At 37.7% G+C, this 23292-nt stretch overlaps 1 protein-coding gene across 6 annotated transcripts in view; it reads left to right on the forward strand.

Moving 5' to 3' along the window:
* The window catches only part of MID1 (midline 1), a 532380-nt gene that overhangs the window by 475751 nt on the left and 33337 nt on the right, over positions 1-23292 (forward strand). For all 6 annotated transcript variants that reach the window (XM_081124834.1, XM_081124835.1, XM_081124833.1 and 3 more), the window contains 2 exons: positions 615-710; positions 21205-21312. In XM_081124834.1, coding sequence (XP_080980960.1) covers positions 615-710; positions 21205-21312 — 204 coding nt within the window. The remainder of the gene's footprint in view (positions 1-614; positions 711-21204; positions 21313-23292) is intronic.

Consider the following 23292-nt stretch of genomic DNA (forward strand, 5'->3'; position numbering starts at 1 on the left):
ATTCTAGATTCTTGAGGATAGTGATCTAAGAAATACAGCATTCAAGGAAATTTGATCTGGCATTGATAGGTTGATAGGCAAAAAATAAAAGCATGGACAGTAAAAGGTATTAAGAGTGAGTAAACTTCTTAGAAATGCCTATAAAAATGGCCATAATGTCAGCAAAAGCTGGACAATTCATACCTTCCTCCAACGGGTTGGCCTCAGCCTGCCCACAAGATGGTAAATTCTAAAAATCCAATAGTAGTTGATCTGACGTGGGAATACATTCTTTATATTATTGCCATTTCTTATTCAGATAAAGGAATAGAAATTCAATGACCTCCCTTCTGCCTAGTTCACAACCTAAAAATAACCTATAACTAATCATTCAGTTAATTATTCCTGAGTTAATGGAAGAAGCAGGAACCAAAAGAATGAAATTGGAACATTTTTAAGAGTTCTTTTAAATGCGACTTTTCAAATTTCAGTTTAAATCTATAAATACTTAAAGCTGCATAGACCTCATTGAGGTTTCTGAAAAAATATATCAGTTTTCCTGAGTATAAGTAATTTGTGTATAGTAAAATATTAAAAGTATGCAGAATAATATTTTTCCTCTCTTTTTTGAACAGCAAAACTTAGAGAGTAACCTCACCAACCTTATTAAGAGGAACACGGAACTGGAGACCCTTTTGGCTAAACTTATTCAAACCTGTCAACATGTTGAGGTGAGTAGCTCTGTGTAGTGTGTTTCATATGAAAACTCCTAGACCACGGTTTTTATACCCTCAACCTTTATATTTTTAAAACTGGAATCTTCTTAAAATTAGATCTTTTGCAGAAGCTAAATCTATAAGATGGATGAAATTGGAAGGAACTAGAACCTCAAAGACTCTCTTCCCATCAACTGCTTTGTCCTGCCCCCTGCTCCCATCACAGCATTCCCTGATCCCTCTTTATTTTACTTAACATTCCTAATATTGTAGATTCTAATCAACCTTATAAAGATCAGCCAAGAAAAGGCACTGTTTAAAAGGCACTGTATTGGCTGCTGTAACAGATTACCACCAACTTGGATGGCATAAAACAACAGAAATTTATCCCACAGTCTGAAGGCCTGGCCGCACCCCCTCTAAAGGCCCTAGGGGAGGATCCTTCCTGCCTCTTCCCACTTTCTAGTGGTTCTTGTAGCTGCAGCAGTCTAATCTCTGCTTCTTTCATCACATGGCCTTCTCCCTGTGTGTCTCTGTATCTGTGTTCAAATATCCTTCTTACAAGGACACTAGTCATTGGATTAGGGACCACCCTACTCCAGTACGAACTCACTTTAACTTGAGTACCCTGTTTCCAAATACGGTCATATTCACAAATACCAGGCATTGTACCTTGGGCATATCTTTGGGGGAACGCAATTCAGCACACTACAGGTGTGTATTAAATGCATCTTGGTTGTCAGATATGTTTCCATGAAATTGACCACAATTGTGGCTTGTTGGGATTAAGTCAAGAGTGTGTAGGCAGCAGTGACAGCAAGGGCAAGTTGCAGAACTCAGATCTTTCTGACCCTCTGCTTAGATGGATTTGCTTTTGGCAAGAATCTCTCCAGGGAACACTTTGAGCCTTGTTGATTAAACAACATTGTAAATAATAGTGAACAAGCATAATGCTTTCATTATTGTAGGGTAAAGTGAATATGTATTATAGGACTAGATGGATGAACAAAATGGAGTTACCCCAGTGTTATATCTTATTTTTATGATGTGATGGCATTTGATGTTTAGTACAATAAGAAAGAATTATTTCTCTTCAGTAAAAAAAGTTACCTGTGTTTTATGGGGAAATCTTACAAATGCTTTATGGGTTGGGTGATTATTTCATTCAGTTTTAGCTAGTTCCTTCTTAAAGCACTAGTGTCTGGTTTCCATTATGGTCTGTAGTCATTTCAGAACAACTGTCTTGTTCCTAATGCAATATATTAGTATGGCTTGAATTTACAAAATGCTATTCATCCTAACATATAAAATTACATTCTATAATGTTCAACAATTTCAAATGAAAGATAGATGTGTCATTCAAGAAATTTATAAGCAGATCTCATTTTTATTTCAAAAGATTAGAGATTTAGTTGAGAAATAAGCTTTTAAAATAAAGCTATTACTGAATTGATTGTAGCAGACTTGCAAATAGACACATACAAGCTATTAGAAGTTATTCTGGACAAGGACTACAGAATATCCATTCCTTTCACTGTTGTTTCTGTATACATCCTTTGGAATAGAAATAAATGTTTGTGGGTGAGTAAATTTGGTATTTGGAAAATTTATTCTAGATAAAAATTAAAGAAACTTAATTATGAGTAGAAAAAGTATGGTACTAGCAGTAGCTATTTTTACATGTTCCCTTAGTCATAATTATTAATATTCTCAAAGTATAATTTTCAAAAAATTGAGCATCTAATTCTCACATAATAATGAAATGACAAAGCAAGTAGTTCATTCTATAGAAACAGAAGATGTGTTGGGGGGTGGTATAAGTAGAAACTGGCTTTGGAGAGATGAGAGCTGGATGGACTTTATTATTGCTTCTAAGTTTGAACTTTATTTGATCTTGAAGTGTTAGTGAGGGTTCAAAGAACACAAGGACCTGTGTAACTTTCACAGTTACAATCAGCATCCCTAACTTTTCAGGAAATATTTTTGGTTATTGGGAAAATAATGTGGATATCTTGGTGCAAAATGATCACATGTCCAAGGGAAAACATCACAACACTACTAAACTCCAACAGGTTAGTGGCATTTTTAAGCACCAGCATGATAGCCTTTTGAATCGGCATAGTGGAAAAGAATTTCCTGGTTCACATCCCATGTTCCTAGACTGTATTTCTTCCTTTTCCTCTTCCTGAAGGTGTCCTTGTGTTTTAGTCCAAGTTCTCCTCAGGAAAATAATCCCCATGCCAGCTGGAGCTAAAAAACTCAAAGCTCAGAGGCAACTCTCAATTGTTGTAAATGAAATCAATGAGTTCCCACGGAATCCTGAGGAAATGCCACATCCTTATAAGTCCACACCTCCTTCCTGGGATTCACTCTGCTTTTCTTTAAAATGAAAAGAGTTTGAAGGTCTCCCCCATCCCCATTGTTTTTATAACTTGTTTTTAAATAGAATAAGCAAATGAAATAGTTGTTTTGATAGTAAGCATCAAATCTTTTTAAAAGTAGAGTATGGAGGGTATGGAGGCCAGGTCAGCTTAGGAGGTAGAGGCATCGAAAGAGCAGCGTCAGCTACACGCCCAAGAAACGTTTGTGCGGTCGGGCAGCTAAGATTCGAAAACCTGCTGGATTTTTAGGCACTGGGTTTTGTTTTCTTCAGGAGAGAAATACAATAGAAAATTCCACTGAGATGAGTTTGAAGTCAGTTATATATGGGGTGTAGGACAAGCCTATGGGAAGCGATTAAAATTTGGGTCAGCTGTAAAACTTAACATTTCTAGGTCAGATATGCATGTTTTCTCTTCATCATCTCATCCTTTTCTTTTAAAAATCAGAGGACCTACTTCATTAGTTAAGCAAATACTTAGAATCACTGATGTGTACCAAATTCTTCACACATTCTGAGAACCAATTTCTTTCACAGGGAATACAACACCTGGGCACACAATAGATGTTCATTTTGGGAATTACTGGTGGCCAGTGACTAAATCCACAGAGATGATAAAGAAAAACTACAAAAGGGTGATAAATGTCATAGTAGTTTGGAGATGATAAAGGCTTACCTGACCTCACCGTCCTTGCCCAGGCTCAACCTGGAAAGTTGTCCTCTAAACCAGCATCCCATCAAAGTCCTGGCATTGGCCCCTTTGCCTTTTTTGCCTTGTTTGTAATAACTTTTTTTAAAAAATTCCTTTTTCTATTGTTTTCACACTAAATTTTTAAACTATTTTTTAAATTTTAATAGAAATCTTGCTCTCTTATTGGCTTTCTCTGAGTTTTTCCAGTGCTAGGTGACATGTGGAATGACAAATTTCTTGTAGGTAAATTAAGTGCCATTTAATTTGATTTTTGTTCAGATGTTGACCTCTCTAAATTGAAAGGGAAGATGGTGATGTGTTATAGTGCCTTGTAAGAAATGGTGAAAATTGACTTGGGAAAACAGATGAGGTCTCTAAAAGACTTTTTCAGGCATTCACTAAGCCCTAAAGGCATTCAGTTGTACACTTTGAAATAAGGGGGGAAATCGCTGGGAAGATGAACTTCCATGTTCAATTTTGTTGTGCAATTTTATGTTAAAGCACTTTCTCTCTCTGGAAACCTTGGCAATTGCTTCATCTAGATCCATTGGATTCGGACCAGCATCTGAACACCAGATATGCTGTTTGTGTCTTGTGGACAGGTGTCTGATCTTGGATGATGTGTATCTTGCTAGGAGCCAACTTGAATATCCAAAGTCGTAATCCATTTTCACTTGCAGATAAGGGTTAGATTCCTACACCATCTGAACCCTTGTGAGAAAGCTCTCAAGGTGTAATTTGAGTCAGATTCTAGGCCTCACTAAGCTACATCAATACACAGTCATCCATGGCTCTCCATGTAAACAGCTCTGGGATAATGATAATGCAGTGGTGCAAATATGATGGCACCCAGAAACTAGGTTGTGATGAGCCACTGTGATAAAGGCTGATCTCCCAAGGTCAAGTCTTATGATTCCCAAGACAAAGGAGAAAAAGAACTCTCAGCTGCACAGAAATTCATCGTCTCTGGAGAAAATTCATGTTTTGCCTCCTGCATGTGTAAAAGGGCTGTGTATCCAGTTTACTCCAAAGTTGCTAAAATTGACAATTCATGAAACAAATTTAGCTTTGCCCAGGGGAAATGAAATTTACTGTTTATTAAAGTAATCTGTAGCACATACTTCAATGTCTCTCCTTAGATTCGGTGCTCTTGTCTTAAAAAAAAAATTGACTTATAAAGGATGTTGGGACCTGTTACCTTCTCTTAATTATATTCATGAGAAATAATGAGAAGACATCAGTAGAAAGTCTTCCAGTATTTTTGAATAAGAAATTAATCTATGAATGAATGAATGGATGAATGCATGAATATAAGGCTAAGTTAGTTTAGTCTTACTTTCAAAATAACATTCCCAAGTTTCAGCTTTGAAACTTTTCCCAAAAACATGATCCAACCTTTCACTATCTGCTAATCTGTCCATTTTGGATGGAATGACTATTGTGTCATATTCAGAATTCTACCAGGTGGCTCGGGTTGGAGTATTATCGCATGTATGTGCCTCTGAAGACAGTCCCCCTGACATATTTGAATTTAGTAATGCAGATTTCCAAGGCTAATGCTCAGATGTGAAATAATCAGCCTTAATTGGGGGCCCAGTGGATGAGCAATAGGAATGAAGAGAGAAGATATGGTTTTAGTGATGTATTTTAATGTGGTTTCTTCACATAGTACAAGAATTCTTTATCACATCACCCTTACACTGTTCCACACACAACTTCCTTGCCTTGAAGTATTTAGATGCTTGACTAGAGCAGCAGGGATGATGTTTCTGGCACGATATAAAGAATAATAAGAACAGGTTGTTTTAAAAATGGCCATTGTAGTTCTAACTCAGCTTTCACATGAGATTATGGTTAGTTGGGTGGATCCAGTTGAGAGAGTCAGAGAGGTACAAGAGGAATAATCCCAGGTGAGAAGGTGACTATCAGGTAGAAGATTGGGTCCCATTTTTGCCCCTATGAATGCTATTCAGAGACAAGCATGATCCCAACCATGCACCATTTTGTTAACCAATCTCTTTAGTTTCTGGTTCTTAAATTCTTTTTCTCAGTAAATGAATATAAAATTGCTTTTTATGATAATCAAGCTAAAATGATCTTAGTTACCAATTCTGAGAGAAACGGGACACATCATCTTTTACCTTCATTCAATTGGCTTCTATTTTTAATTGCTGAATGCTTAGTGAAAACTGAAGAGCTTTGTTCTAATTTTGAAATTCCCCAGCAAAATAATTGAGTCATGCATATAAAATGTTCATTAACAAGAGCATAATTGTAGCACTGGTTATTTTTGTTTGAAACAGAGAGATGAAATTTTCAATTCAGCTATTTAAAAAGCCTGAGGCTACCCCTGAATGAATGCAAAGGCCTTTCAGTGAGGAGCAGCACAAATAAAGGTTTTTACAATCAAGTGAGGTAACTTCCCAGCGTAGGAATTTATAATAGAGGTTTTACTATGTTTTTAAAAGTATTTTCACTAGATATAACATCAAGAGCATATACATGAGGTGATGAAAACTATCATAGTAGCCTAACTCTCTAACTAGGCAAGCTCCATATCAGGCTGTGATGAAGTTCAAGGAAGCCATAGATTGGAAAGATGGTTCCTTGTCCATCCTTGTAGGTGTTGTGAGGAGATGATGACTCTATCGAGTGCTTATAGGTCCACAACAAGGTATAGCCTGTAGTGTATTGATAGCAAAAGTGTTAGGACTTCTGCAAATATGCACAAAAAACAATAATGACCTAGCTCCTATCACTTCCTGATTTAATTCTCTTAATAGCCTTTGGGAGGTAAATGTTATTCAGATGACCAGAGGAATGTGATTTGAAGCAAGAGACAATAAGAATTAGCCAGTAAAGAAGCAAACTGAATCCAATCAAATAGTAAAGCAATTGAATGTCAGCTACTCAAGCTGGCTGCTAGAGTTGAAAGAGATGATTAAAAGGTTATTTCTCATGGCAAGAAACAATACCACATGCTGGGGAATTGGAAACACCGTCCAACCCACCATAACAGGGGCCCAATGAGTATGCAGCTGTGGTACCAGTAGAACCAGTGAGCCTTCAGGTCTTGTGAATTATTTTTAAATCTTTGGTGATTAATCCTTGACCTGGTAACCTTGATTTCTTTAAGATGATCAGTTTGCTTCCTTTAGGAAATAAAGTTCTTTTGTTCTTCCTTACCAAGAGGTTTCAGAATTATGTTTAAAGATGAAGACCTAAATAATATCCAGAGAATCAATATTTTGTGTAACAATTTAAGACTAAAACATACGTTTGTATTTTAAGGGTTTGTAGCATTTAAGAGACTATGACATATTAAAGAAACTTGACAGATTAGCTTTGAGATTCCAATCAGAAACATATAATTTATTTTAGACCTGTGATTTTATGTTGTAAGCATAAAACACTTTGTTTCAATTCAAAATTGTAATGTTCAAGAGAGCTTGAGTTTCACTACATTTGTAAGTTTAATTTATTAGATTTCTAAGAGCTACTTAAGGACTTGGGGAGGTTTACCTCGTTAGGGTTTTATTTTTACCCCGTTGGGCATTTCAAGAACTTATAAAATAAATTGAATATGTTACATTTATAAATGCAATTTAAAATGTTGCAGGAATTTGGTGATAAAAATCTGAATAATGATTTTTATTTAGATTAGGTGAGAATTGACTGGAAGAGGAGCTTGAGGGTACTTTCTGGGGTGATAGAACTATTTTATATCTCATTAATAAGCATGTGCTGTGTGCTAAATGCAAGAGATACTAGGAAAAGTAAGCTACTGTCCTGCTTCCCAAGGAGTCCAGCCAGCTAGCAGAGGGAATAGCCATGCACTTAAAGACAATGAGGATTCCGGCCCAAGGACTGCATCTATATCAGCAAATCACTGTGTAGTTTTCCTTAAGCTTTTAAGTTCAAATTATGAATCTCATTATTCCACTCATAAATTTAAAGAATTTTATAAAACCAAGAATAATCACTCTCAGGAGTCCTTAAGTCAATGTTTGATTAACTCAAGTTAAACAGACTCTAGTCCATTAAACAATCAATTTCAACTATAAATGAGATGATTAAGTTCCCGTAAAGATTTTTTTCAATTGAGGTAAAATTGACATACAAGTCCTAGTGTGGTGCTTTGCCCATTGTGGGCACTCAACAAGTCCATAGGGTTGCTTTGTGTATTGTCCCTTGGACACCGGTCACAACCTCCTCATTCACGGAGGGATCAGAGCACCCTCATTTCCTCTGACTGTAATTCCTTAACTACGAAGACTGTTGCAAAGAGCTCTGGAGACCAGTAGCCTTAGCCACCTACATTTTAAGCTGAGAAAGAAGTCAAACTTGACATTGAGAAGCAGGGGCTGCATTGAAAGTTTAGTTCACTGCTTGAATAATAAGCACTGAATGGAAATGTGTGTGGTTCCCAGTGTTACAAATAGGGTTTGCAAGGGGAGAGGGTTGGCTTGTTTCTCTTTGGTGCAAAATGTTTCTTCTTTTAGCATGTTATCTGAAAATGATGATGCCAAAGGGATGAAATCCTAAAGGAAAGTGGGTTTTTCCATATCTCTGATATAGCCTCGAGCTAATCTTAACGAAAGAATGGGAGCCTGGGGAAACAGTGCCAGCAAATGCCTAGAGAACAAATGCCAGTGCTAACCTGGAGTCAGGCTCTGGCTACTTAAACAAAGGATTGCTTTAATTTTTGCAGAATAAAGTATTTTTTCCCTTCTGTTTTTCATGAAATGGCCTTAAAGAATTCCTCTTGTTTGTGGTCTCAGAAAAATTAGAACTATGCCCATGAGGCTGGCTTTTAAAGGTTCTATTAAACAACAAGAAGGCTTTGTTCTTAGTAATAAAATTAAAGCAAGCAGTGTTTCCATTACCTGGCAGGATGCCGTCCCCACCATCCCCAATCCTGACAGTCGTAAAAGGAGCATTCTGTTTCCCAGGTAGGGAGGTGAGAAGGCAACATCTGTCAGGTTTGTATATAGAAATATAGTTGACCTTTCAGATAATGGAGTAATCCCTAACTCAGGTTTTTATAATTCAGTTTTACTGCAGAAATTATACCTATTGTAGATTAAAGCTGGAAAGCATTGTTTTAGAAAGACAGTAATTCCACGGTGAGTTGAAATGATGGAAAAGTGAAGGGCCTCTAGATAAACAAAGGTTATTTTAGTCTAACGGAATAGATTCCGTGTGTTTTCTTTTCCAGGCAACTTTGCCTGCCACTGCTCAGATTTAGACCCATTTATGGTCAGTTGCAAATGAATGTTTGTAGGTAGATTGTGGCCCCGAAGTCAAGAATGACCAAGGTTAGGCTAGAAAGCACTGTTAAATGCCAACTCCATTCAGCCCCACAATTAGTCCTAAGTCATTGGAACTATAGAACAGCGACTTTCAACTGGTGTGCCGCAAGAATTTTTAAAACATGCAATACCTATTTAGTCATGCAATCTTTTAGACTGTTAAAAAAAAATGACAACAGCCAACACAACAATAGCCATCTGGTGTGAATGAATCAAAATTATACCTATTTTTTTGGTCAGATTGGCAAAATATATTTTTTTTGGTGTGCCATAGAATTTTAGTAATTAGTTCATGTGTGCCACGAGATGAAAAAGGTTGAAAATCACTGCTATAGAACAAACTGGACAAATGGGACCCCTGTGCCCTCGGACATCCACGACAGCCCTCCTTAAGAAACGTCCCTATTGAAGTCCCTGTAACAGAAGCGCTCCTGTCTGTAGCTGTCAGTGCCAGGCCCATGGAGCACTCACCAGTCTTCTAAGTCCTCTGGCCTGAGAGCTTCTAGCTGCAAACCACTAAGACTCTGGCTGGGGGCTTTTTGCTCATCCACTGCCAGCAGCCTTTAAGCAGCCATTGATGAGGGATATTAGCTAAGTCCTGCTCTTCCTCCCCAGCAGCTGGAGTGTTCTGCACTGTTTCCCCAGGTTACCCATCGGGATTCATTTCCAGGTGCCCACAGTGGTCCTGGGAAGGCCTTTCCTTATCTCACTCCCCGCCCCCTACTGGTGTTTCCTGGCAACAACTTGTGCTTCCAGCCTAGTTTCATGCCCTGCTTCGAGAACAGAATCCGCAGACCTCCTCTAAAACGGCACGATAGCACAAACCCCTTTTTCCCCAGCGTAACCATAGCTCAAGTGTTTAATTTCCCTAAACTCTCCTCTCTTTCACTGTATTTGAATAAGTGTGAATATTAAACACTAGGCAACTTAAGATATTTAAAAATCAGTCTACCAGCAGCTGGTATCTTAGTGTGACAACGAGGCGAGATGTTTCATAGATATCACTTGTGGGTGCATCAGAAAGACAGAAACAGAGCTTCACATTTTCCAGTTGTACTTCCAAGTGCAAGCTTTATTTATGACTTAATCAAATATGTTTCCCTCACTGCAAAGAGCAGGGATCCAGTCCTCATTCTTCACAACTTTGCAGGGGAGCAGATGGCATCTATACTTGAGTAACTGAAGCCTGAATAGGAGCTCAACTTTGTATTTTTCCAGTACATCTCTATTCAGGAATCATGGCAAACAACTAAAAGGAACGCTACTTAATGAGAAATGGCATGTAACACTGAAAATGAGTAATGGAAGGTCGTGGGATAGAAGTTTCCTCTTTCCATTAGAAATGACTTCCCTTCCCTGAAACACATCATATCACATCACATCCATCCTCCTGGGCACTCATTTAACTATCCTCTCCTGTGAGTGATCTTTTGGGGTGTTTTGTTTTGTTTTTTTAGCTCTGACCACAATGTCTAAAAGCTAATTTTTGCCAAATACATTTGTTGAAAATTACTTGAAAGTATCACTTTTTGGGAACTTTATGAAAAAGACTTCATAGAGACAAGTGCCCATGACAGGTTAATTTTTTTCTGTGTGCCCAACCCAAACGGAAGGGTGTGAAGCATTTGTTTTATAACGTGTGTAATTAATGAGAGAAAGGAAGGGAGGGTTTTTTTGTTTTTGAATGAATTATGAGCAACACCTTCCATTCTGCTGGTTCTATGGAACTGCTTTGAACAGTTACCATTAAACAAAAAAAGAAAAATCTGTGGCATTAATGCCAAAAATGCAAGATTGAAGTCAGTTCAGTGTAGTCAGAAAAACATCCTGGGAAGAGCAGCATTTATTACAACTGACAGAAGTCAGCAGGACATCACAGGGAAAGTAAAAACCGTACTGCAAGTATATTTTCATTTTCAAATTGAAACCCAATGAATGCAGTAATTGCAACTGTTCATGCCTTGAAGAAAGAAAACGAAAATTTATCAAGCACCTACTATGTGCCAGATAGCTTACAGACATTTCCATGGAAAGTATGCAAATAAGGAAACATTCTCACAGAAATTCAACACATTTTTCAAACCTGCAGCTTTTTGACTGCAAAGTCCATAATCTTTTGCTCTGTGCTAGAGGTTGGTAAACTGTGCCCCTAAAGCCAAATCTGACTCATCACTTGTTTTTGTAAATAAAGTTTTTGGAACACAGCCACACCCATTTGATTATATATTGTCAATGGCTGCTTTCTTACTACAACAGTGGCACTGAGCAGTTACAAGAGAGACCACATGGTCCACACAGTTAGTCCTCATGTTATATCTTGCAAAGCCATTGTTTTGGCAAGTCTCCAGGTAATCAACACAAGCTGACGGGTCCTAGAACCTACCATGTTGATTCTATATGGATATTCCAAATAAACAGAGTTTATTAGCAATAGTGATAGTTAGAGTTTCTTGAGTAATTACTATGTGGGGAAACATTTTTCAGTGGTGTTTTATGTACTAATTCATTTAGTTCTCACCACAGTCCACTACAGGGTTTCTCTACCTCAGCACTTGTGACATTTAGGCCACACTGGCTGGATAATTCTCTGGTGTGGTGGGCTGTTCTGAGCATTGTTGGATGTTTAGCAGCATCTCTGGCCTCTACCCACTAGATGGTAGAAGCACAGCCTTCCCTCCCCTCCTCTCTACCCCCAGTTGTGACAACTAAAAATGTCTCCAGCCATTGCAAATGTCCCCTGGGGGAACACCTGGTCTACCAGGTAACAGTTGGTATTTTCTTCATTAAGCAGATGAGGAAATTGAGAAATGGATAGTTTAGGCAAATGCCCAAGGACTTACAACAGTAAGTAAGGAAGACCTGGCATTCAATCTAAGGAAGACTTCTTCAGGACCCTGAGTTCTGAGCTACTGCCTTTTCTAGCCCTGTTCACACTAAATTTTTTCGCCTTGTTTGACGATTTTGTTTTACTGAAAAATTAGCAACATCAACCACAGCTTGGATGGGCATGTTGTGTATGCTACTCTTAGGAGAAAAATTTCATGTGTGAAGCTTCAAAATCATAGGCATTAGCAGTGGCATTCTGGTGGGACAGTTTTATCATATTGTTACAGTTGCATTTCATTTATAAGAAGACTTATTGCCCAGCTCACCACAGTGTGTTGCAATATTTAATAGCATCTCACTCCTTATCCAACATTCAAGCTTCATAATCTTAGAAACCTCAAGAAAAGGGGACTTACCATGAGGTTCCTGGGAACTATATTTTGTTCTCATAGCAGAAATAGAGCAAAACCCTGTCTGGGTAGTTAATCAATATGTAAAATTTCCAGCATGCCACCCTGCGATAAAGGCTGGAGTACATGTAGCTTCTTTCCATGTCTCCACTCCTGCTATTTCCCACCAAAAGCACTTTATGAAGGGATTCTGTTTTTATTTTTCTGAAAAGCCTTTCTTAGGCTTTAAAAGTTTTAGTCCAAATTTTTCAATATGAAATTTACATATTAAATATTTAAAAATATTGTCCTAGCCTTGGCCGGTGTTGCTCAGTGGTTAGAGTGTCAGCCTGCGCACTGAAAGGTCACGGGGTTTAGGTCACAGGTTCAATTCCCGGTCATGGCACGTAACATCAACGTGTCTCTCACACTGATGTTTCTCTCTCTTCGCCCCTCTCCCTCCCTCCCTTCCACTCTCTCTAAAAGTCAATGGAAAAAATATCCTCGGGTGAGGGTTAAAATTACATATATATGGTCCTCTACTTCGGCTTCTCCTCCAAAGACAGGGACCCTGGGAACTTAGCCACTCTTCTCACCCTCGTCTACTTGAGCTAGGTCCACAAATATGTGACTTTGGTGTGAGAGAGTTTCAGGGTGAAGATTACATATAAACATATTAGATGAATTACAGTAATACAGCCTGCTCTTACTCATTTCTGCTTGGCTCAGTTTTATATACAAACTCAAGTATTAGAGTCCCTTTCATTGTTCCTTCTGGCAGCTCTGTCTCACTTCTACCCCAGGGTCTGGAATGTTCATCACAGCTGCCTTTGGCAATAAAACCCAAAGCACCCTCAGATCCTCATGTTTCTCTTTGCACTTGGTCAGCGGTCCACCACAGGGCCTAGAGCCCACTAAAATACAGGTTTTCCCTGTCCCCTCTCCTTCCTGGCCAAGTGTTTAGCTTATCTGCAACTCATGTGTGTTTCAGTTGCCCTGGGCAGAGTGGAATGAAGTCCCCCAGTGTTTGTTTTCTTGAGCATGATGGAATTGTTATAGACTTATGACAATATGAAATAAGAGTGTCGTTAAAATATAATAACAGTAACCCCTTTATATTTGTATGCAGAATGAAAATTACATATTCTTATTAATAGAGAAAAGTGCTGTTGAATTTAAACAATAACATCAACATAGAATCAGATAAAAAAGAATTTTAACCTTTCTCAAGGTCACCTTAATTTGAATCATGGTATAGCATTGCTTTTGCCGTGAGAAGAGATTTTAGGCCAATTTATAAAGTAGACTTTTTAAACCCCCACTGTTGATAGTGATTTCAAGGATAGCAAGGTTTGGAGTCTTAATCCAGAGCGGTTGCAGTTTGATCGTATAATTTCAAGAGTGAACTAATGTTGGGCCAATGTGGTAGGGGGCTCTACTGGGCTGCACAGGTCAAGGGGCACCATTCTGGAGGATTCGAAGTGAATGTTGGCCTTTGGAATTGTGCAATGCCAGCACCCCTCTTTCTTCAACTCCCTGAAATAAAATTTCCTTTCTCTAACACATCGGGATTATCTTCTCCTAGGCTCACTCCAGTGTTTGCATCTGTGAATGAATAGGAAGTGATCTATCAAGTCAGCATATCCTTCTCACAAGAAGAATTAAAAGGTTTTATTCTGAAAATCTAGAGATGGCTAACTCATTCTAACAAAATGAGCTAATGAGGATTTCTAAAATGCATGTTAATAAGTAGCCAGATATTTCCCCCCATTGATGTTTCCTCCTTAGAGTTCCATAAAATATTTCTAAAGATGTTAAGGCCACACATGTCTGAAATCTAATGATGTTTATACTCTGCCCTGAACGTACCATTTTGCAGTTAAATACAAGTCAAATGAAAAGAGCAAGTTTTTCGAACTACTTAGAAACTGTTTACAGACTGCTAAAGAACATTTCACAGACACGTAGTCCAATTTTTAGTGTGTGTATGTAATTAAATCCCTTTAATGTTTATACATATATGACAAGAACAAAATAATAAATGGTCTGCTTCACCCCACCCCTTCTGTGAAATACTGTAAAACGCTATTATACCTTAAAGCTTAGCAGTGGGACTCTACTGGCCATTGCTAACAAACTGCCCTGGAGGAAATAGCCAACCCATTCGTGTTATCATTAATTAATCTGAGGAATAAGCACGTGTAACTGCATTTCTAGAAAAGGCAGATAAGCTGTGTACCCAGTGGCAACTTACGCAGGACCGCAGCTGATTATTGGTGTCTGATATGAGTGTTAACGAGGCTGAGTGGCCCTCAGTGCTGAATGAGATCTCAGGGCTAAGAAAGTCGGACATGAGTCTTGACCTTCCATGCTCACTTCATTATTCGACTATCTAATTTATCTTTCATTAGGCTGTAACAGGATCAGAAAGTCAGTCTGTCAAAGAGAAGCAGCAAAATCCCCATAGGAATAGGAGGCAGTGGGTGAACCAGTCCCTACTGGCTAACAGGAGACTGTTCTTCTGTTTCTTACTTGCATAATTTCCCTTCCATTTCTACCTTTCCTGCCCCCCAAATACTTATAACTATTGTGGACACACTAGGTAGTAGGTAAATACAATCGATTCTCATTATTCACGGTACTTATGTTCTATAAAGTTGCCAGGAGCACTGAATTGGCTAACACTGAACCATTGCTCTTAAGGGAAATATGCGTGCGTGCACGTGCGCGCGCGCACACACACACACACACACACACCTCTCACGTAGATTATAATCCTAAATCCAAAAAACAAGTCATCCTGGTAGTTTCTATTTTCTTGTTTTATAAAAGAGAAACAGAAGTTCTGAACTGTTAAGTGGCTTGCCTGAGGCTGCCTCACTAACAGATGTCAGAGCTGGGACTCAAACCCCATCCCGCTGGCCCGAGAGCAGAGCTTCTTGCACTGCACTGGCCCTGTGTCTCCATCCTGTGGTCACACAAGAGCTGAAACAAGAAGGCCGAGTGCCCTTGTTTGATTTAAGCTGGGTGCTAGTAGAGTGACTCAGATCTTTCCATGCTCTGGGAATATCAGCAAATGGATGTGAAAAGGCCACAAGTATTGATTCGGGGGTTAAATTAAATTTTAAATTTTAGCATGTTGAAAAATCTGCAAATACAGAATCTGCAAATAATGAGGACAGACCGTATGATTTGTGAGTTAAATCAGAGCCTGTTCAAAGCAGAGTCACATGTACACAATGGAATACTACTTGGTCATAAAACAGAAGGAAATATTACCCTTTGCAACAGCATGGATGGACCTGGAGTGTACTATGCTAAGTGAAATAAGCCAGGCAGAGAAAGACAAACACCATATGACTTCACTTATATGTGGAATCTAAAGGACAAAATAAACTAACAAAATAGAAACAGACTCGTAGGTAGAGAACAGACTGACAGCTGTCAGAGGGGAGAGGGGGGGTGAAAAGGGTGAAGGGATTAAGAAAAGAAAAGCAGGAACAGACAACAATATGGTGATTACCAGAGGGGAAGGGGAGGGAGGGAGGAAGAAGAGGGCAAAAAGGAGGTAACCGGTGCTGGAAAGAGACTTGACTTTGGGTGGTGAACACATGATGCAGTGTGCAGCTGATGGGTTATTGAGTTGTACACTGGAAACTGTATGGTTTTATTAACCAATGTCACCCCAATAAATTCAATAAAAAAGAAAAAAAAAGCAGAGTCGTGAGTGCCTGCAAATACCTTTTTCACATCTTTTGGCTGGTTCCTTTCATCTCCTGGTAGACTGGTCAGAGGATTTTTGTGTGACCACCAGTAAAAAGGATCCTACTCTCAGCCATATTCATTAACAGGGTACATTACCCTCTTTAATTTCCTTTATACGTGACATGATTTGAAATTTTTATTTATTGATTAAATTGTTCAGCCTGTTTCTCTATGCTTATATGTAAACTCTGTGATAGTGAGAACTTGGTCTCTCTTGGACCTCACTGCATGCCCAGTACTTGGAATGCTGTCTGATACACTGTGAGAACCCAGTTGCTGTTATTAGAATGGATAGATGAAGGAATTAATAATTGGATGTAGCTCTTTCAAAGTGAAAGCCGCAAGTGTTCTGTAAGAGTATCATGACCTGAGCTTGCACGACATCAGCTATGCTGCTTGCTGCCTCAAAAAGGTGTTAGGGCCTTTTAAGAGACATCATCATAACTCCTGAAAGGAGAAATAAATTCTGAAAGAATTGAGATGGGATATAACATTAGAAGAATTAATTTAGGGCATTTTGTAAAGAGATGAAGTTAGTCCTATGGATTAGAAGACAATGATGGGGAGAAAATGATGCATTTCCAGATGAGAAAGGAAGCTGTAACTCCAGATGTGGAGAAACATGCTTCGCACATGGCTGAGGCCAAAACAGGATGCGGTGAAAGTGAATGAGTATCACTGAAATGAGAATAAGAGTAACACGGGAGAGCCTGGAATGGGGAAAGGGCTCAATTTTAAGCTATATTTTGTCCAATGATGTCAAGGGCTCTAAAGGATAAGGGCCCCATTTCCACTGTTGTCCAGAGGTGGCATACAATAGTCACTCACCTACCACTGGCCAGCATTCCTAATTATTTCCACTCTTGTCTTCAGGTTAAGGACCAAGGAGACAAGACACAAAAGTGGAAGTATAGGTCTATGAAAGTAGGTTTTGAGATCGTTTCTTGCATCCTTAGGTTGGCCCTACTCAATGTATTTCCATCAGCCTTCGTGATTTCTGAATCAGAAAATGTGAATCAAATGAAAGCTAAAGTCATAACCAGGGGTTGCCAGCTTTCAAACCAAACCTTGGAACTAGAAACACCTGAACACACTGCAAGTAACCAATAAACCCTGCCATGTTTGAATTAATAGCCCATTTAAGAAATGAAGTCCAACCAAATCAGTAACTTTTTTAAAGTGCTATATGAAACACCAAAACTGTGGAAAACTTTGTAGTAGAAGAATTTGAGAAATATAGGATAGCGTTCAACTTATTTTATTGTACCTTTTGGAATATAAGAATGCTAGAGTTACAAAATTTGGAAGCTTCATCAAAGTAGAAAAAGAGATTCAACTTTCCTTGTTTCAAAAGGAGAGTCAAATCCATATTCTTTGAAAGATCTAAGGAAAATAGTTGGCCTAAAATGAACAGATCATGTTTCTAAATTTCTGGGAATTTATAATTTCAGGCAATGGTGGTTGTGGTATGAGTTTTCTCAAAACATATTTGGCTCAACAAAGTAGATCTCAGTCCATGTTTTATTGTAAAACAAACCTATCCATTGTAAACACTGAATAGTCAGAATTCAGATTAAATTGAACCCATGTTACGATGGCAGCTGGGACAGTTTTCCTCCATAGAGTAACCCAGATCCCAGTGATCTGGAGAGTAAAATGGTTCCCAAACCAAATCATAGTCTATTAACAAAACTACTGCTCAGTGCAGACAATACTATCTCAAATTTGTCCATAGCTTCATAATGTTAATATTTCCCCACATATTATTTCATGTATTCACCACAATAATCCTACTGGCTGAAAGAGCAGATATTACCTCATTTTACAAAACAGGAAACTTAGAAATGGAGATATTCCTTTCCTAATATCATCATATGAGTAGAGCTAGTACTCCACACATTTCATGGCACTTACTCTAGGATTACTAGCGAGGTCTCTTCAGGCTTAGTCAAAACCAGAATATCTTTAAACACAGGATATGTTAGAACAATATCAAAACCTGAGGACCTCACAATATAGTCAACTGACTTATGACAGAAGTGCTAAGGCACTTCAATGGAGGAAAGAACAGTCTTTTCAATAAACAGTGCTTAGACCCCTGGATATTCATAAGTAAAAGAATGGAGTTGGACGCCTACTTCACATCACACACAAAAGTTAATTCAAAATGGCTCATAGACCTAAATGTAAGAGAGAAACTTTGAGAGGAGAACAGGAGTAAATCTCCATGACCTTGGATTAGGTTTCTTAGCTACAACACTAAAAGCACAAATGACAATAGAAAAAATTTTAAATTGGACTTAATCAAAATAAAAACTTTCATGCTTCAAAGAACACCAACAAGAAAATGAAAAGACAACCCACAAAATGGGAGAGAATATTTGCAAGTCACATAGCTGGTAAGGGACTTGATGAATATATAAAGAAATCATACAATTCAATAATTAGAAGACAAGTGACCCAATTACAAAGTGAGCGAAGGATCTGAATAATCATATTTCCAAATTAGATATATGAATGGCCAGTAAGCACATGAATAGGTGCTCAACATCACTAGCCATCAGGAAAATGCAAATCAAAATCACAATGAGATACCATTCCATACCCACTAGGATGAATTTTTTAAAAAGACAATATTTCTTGTTGCAATATAATATGATGCAGCCACTTTGGAAAACAGTTTGGCAGTTCCTCAAGTTAAGCATAGAGTTGACATGTGACCCAGTAATTCCACTCCTATACCCAAGAAGAATGAATACATATGTACACACAGATTTATACATGAATGTTCATAGAATAGTATTTATAGTAACCAAAAAAATAGAAATAACTCAAAGGTCCATGTAGTAAAAATGGACAAATAAAATGTGGTATAGCCCTAAAATGGAATATTATTTGGCATAAAAAGGAATGAAGTACTGACAAATGCTACAACATGGAAGAATCTTGAAAACATGTTAAGCGAATAAGCCAGACCAAAAAAAATCACATTGTTTGATTCCATTTACCTGAAATGGCCAAAACAGTCAAATCCATCAAGAGACAATGTAGATTAGTGGTTCCATAAAGCCTGAAGGGGTGGGTAGTTAGAATGTGGAGTTTTTGCAAATGGGTTTGGGATTTCTTTGGAGACTGTAAAAAATGTTCTAAAATTAGATTGTACAACTGAATATACTAAAAACCACAAAACTATACACCTTATAAATGGATGAATTTTATGATATGTGAAATATATTTCAATAAGGCTGTAAAAGAAAGTCAATGTCCTGCCTTCCCCCCCCCCCCCATTAAAAAATCCTTAGGACATAATTTTATGTCTACACAGTCCTAGAAAACTAATAAATCTAATACCTGCATATTGAGTGCTTGCAATATATCATGACAGCGACTTGCTTCATTGTATTTTACCTTGTTTCTTTTTGGAAGGTCATTTTCAGTAACCGTTCATTCAACAAATAGTTTTTTAATGCCTATTCTGTGCCAGATGTGGTGCCAGGTGCTTGGGATAGATGCCTCATTTAATAAAGCAACCGAAGGTCCCTGCCCTTATGGAGCTTGCATCCTATTAGATTTACCTTGGTTGAATGCTCAAGTACGACATGGTTCTTAGGGCTCATTCTAGGAGATATTTTTCAAGTGTAGGGTGCTACTTCCCAGAAATTTTGCTTTTGCCATCATGATGTGCCCATGGTTTCAATGTGATACCATCCTTATCACAGCTCAGTTGTAGTCAGCTATTAAATTAAATTTGAGGTCAAGTAAATGTTTCCATAGATATGTAAATTTATGTGAGAAGCCTCAAGGAGAAGTAAAAATGATGACATAAAAGTAATAAGTAAGGGAAATTGAGCATAATGATTAACTTCCTTGAAATATTAGCACAAGTTCCACTTTCTGTACTTGTCCATCAATGCATTTTTAATATTTTCTTTGTTATTAAACATTCATCAAATATGTCTGTGTGCTAATCGGACATAGAACAGGATCTGGTGGTCTGGTGCAAATGGCCAGTGACCGTCGTCTTCTCGATAAGACGATGTCTTGAGTAGTCTCTCTGCTGTGTCTTATAATGATCAGGAATAAAAGTCAAGGAATCCTGGCCTCAGAAACGGGACATGATTTCTGTGAACAGCCACTGATGGCTTTTTATCCTGAGCTCCTGACCCTATTTCCAGCTTATCTCATTCATAGTGCATGAAATTACTTCAGTTAAATAAAGTATCCCAAATCAAAAGGGCTTAATTAATGACTGGGCCAGGTCTCCTCCTTGAGATATGCTAGAGTAATCAATGCTATTGTCATTCTCTGTAACACTGCAGCTTCTCCTGCACTGTGTTAAAATCATAAAACTCATGCAAGCTATCTTCATTTCCCACAGCTGTGGTTTCTGGGTTTCTGTGAATAAGCATTTTGGAATTGTCATGAGATGGAGGAAATAGCATGTGCGGAGTATTTCCCAAGCCCAGTTGCCAAGAATGAGCTAATTCTAACCCTCCCTTGCATACAATGAGTCTTCAAAACTTCAAATACAAGCGTTTCTGTAACGATCTATCTTTCCAGGAGAATGGCATGCTTTCATTGCAGAACCTTGGTCTTTCAGAAGTATACCAGAAGTGAAATTTAAAATTATGCCATAAGATTAATAAAATACTTAACTATCTTGTGTTTTAGTGATTAAATACAAAGTTGATGTCTGTGCTTAAGAGAAAAGTTTAAATGAATGTGATTTAACCTGTTACCTTGCTTTTGGAAAATTTGTCCTCCATAAATAATATTCGTTTTTTAAACTTTTTGTTTGACAGGCCAAAATTGCACTTTCATTCAAAATATAAACTCAGGTATTGCAAATATATTTCAAGTGTCAATTTCCAACTAATTGGTAATAGGTATGTACATGCTGTGTTAAGAAAGGGTTTGAGGCTGAGTCTGGCTTAGCAGAAAGACTGCTATTATTGGATAATAATTTTTTCCAGGAATGCAAGATGAACATGTAAGTCCTATATTTGCCATCCCTGCATAATTGGAAGAAGAATTAACCTTTAAATATCTCTTCAGCGATTACCAGAAATATACTAGTCTACATTCAAACAATCATTAACTGAAAACAAATGCCAAATTAATGCTTACCATTTTATCTATCCCATAGGTCAATGCATCACGTCAAGAAGCCAAATTGATGGAGGAATGTGATCTTCTCATTGAGATCATTCAGCAAAGACGACAAATTATTGGAACCAAGATCAAAGAAGGGAAGGTATGATTTCTAGGGCAGATTTCATATTCTCTAGCTGGAGAAAATATCATACCTCCATGGACTTCAGTACCTTAGGAAATACTGAATCTCTCCTTGTTCTGTATTTTCTATAATATCCTTATAAGTCTTTAAGACATAGTTCAAAGTCCCTCATTTGGCCATTTTTTTCCTCCACCACTTTCTTTGTATTGTCATGGTCTCCTGTGCACACACAACTCTAGGAGGCAGCATGGAGCTCTGGCCTATTATAGCCACTGTTTCCCATCTTTCTTCTCTATGAGAAGGTGAGTTCCAAAGACAAAGAGTTCATTTCATATTTATTGCTGTTGGAGCAATTAACACAGTATTAAATGTTTAAATGAATCAGACTTTATACGTATATGAAAATTCTGAAGTGCTTTTTCATGTCCTTGAGGAATTTAGATATGTTTAATTTCATGGTGGCAAAACTCCTGTACTTTCACTATATCATACACCTCTTTGTGGATATATTAATAGTACTTCTTTCTAATGTTTGTACATTTAAATTTCCTATGGTTTTACAGTAAACTATCAAGAAAGCAATTTACAAATTTATATTATATTCTTTATGGCCACTTGCATATTCAAAATTTATTCAGGAACTGTTGGTAACTTTAGGATCCATCAGTTTATTTTTAAATTACTCATATTTATATTGAAATACCTATAATCCATTTTATTTTACCCATTTCTGGGCCACCCTCAAAAGATAATGTTGTAAATATTTAAAATACAAACTTTCATTCAAGATACAACAAATTCATGCATTTCTTTTATTATTGCTCATAACTATACTTTAATAAAATATGTATAATTAAATCAAATTAGCAAGTAATAAGTAGTACACAGAGTTTGTAATAGCTAATATGTGTTCTGTTTTCTACAAAATTTTAAAGCTACTTCTAATATTGTATAATATTAAAATTACTTTTTCTATATAGATTAAAAAATATTTATGCATGTACATTGTGTTGGTGATCAGAAAAGTTGAAGTCAAATCAAAGCAAATAGTTGTTGAAGCTGTTACAGTGAATTAACAAGTTAATATGCAACTGTTCTCTGGCCAAGGACTGACTCAGATGTGTTGAGAAGCTACTTTTCCCCATATACAGATTGTACAATTTAGAAGAGCACTGTGTCAGCCCGGGATCCTTACAGAATATATTTCTTCTTCTATCATCATGCACCACGTGTGTATGTCTCTTAATACCTGACATCTTCCAGTTCTCAGACACATGACTGCCTGAAATGTAGCTGCAATTAATTATTCATATGCGTATGGAAGGTAATTTGTTGCCTTACACGATCATGTGCAGGATCAGCTCTCAATGCTTGTATTAGTTTCTTATTGCTGCTGTGACAGATTACCACAAACCTGATGGCTTAAAACAACACAGATTTATTATCTGCCCTTCTAGAGGTCAGAAGTTCAACATCAGTCTCACTGGGCTAAAGTCAAGATTTCAGCAGTGCTATTTCTTTCTAAAGGCTCTGGAGTAGGCTTTTGCTGCTTTTAGAGGCCATGCACATTCCTTGGCTCATGGTTTCTTCATCCCATGATTCTGAACTTTGCTTCCATCCTCAGATCTCTTTCTCTGACACAGACTCTCCTGGTTCTCTTTTATAAAGACCCTTATAATTCCAATGGGATCACCATATAATCCACTAATATGATGAGACTATTGAGATTTGGTAAAGCTGGTACTGTGTACAGGAAACTTGATCATATTACTTTTTAAGTAGCTGAAATTTATCACTTTTTAAAAAGTGCATATTTGTTCAGGGACATTATCTCAGAAGGCAATGTTAGAAAGCAAATGTTACTTGGAAAAGATCAGGAACCCGTTCAGCTTTCTCTTGAGTTACTATTTGGCACATGACCAAGGACTAGTTGAACCCAAAACCCTGGAATTCAGTGACTGAATCCTTGGCTGGGGCATGTAGTGTCAGTTATAAGTT

Source organism: Miniopterus schreibersii, assembly GCF_964146895.1.
Source record: "Miniopterus schreibersii genome assembly, chromosome: X".
Taxonomy (NCBI): domain Eukaryota; kingdom Metazoa; phylum Chordata; class Mammalia; order Chiroptera; family Miniopteridae; genus Miniopterus; species Miniopterus schreibersii.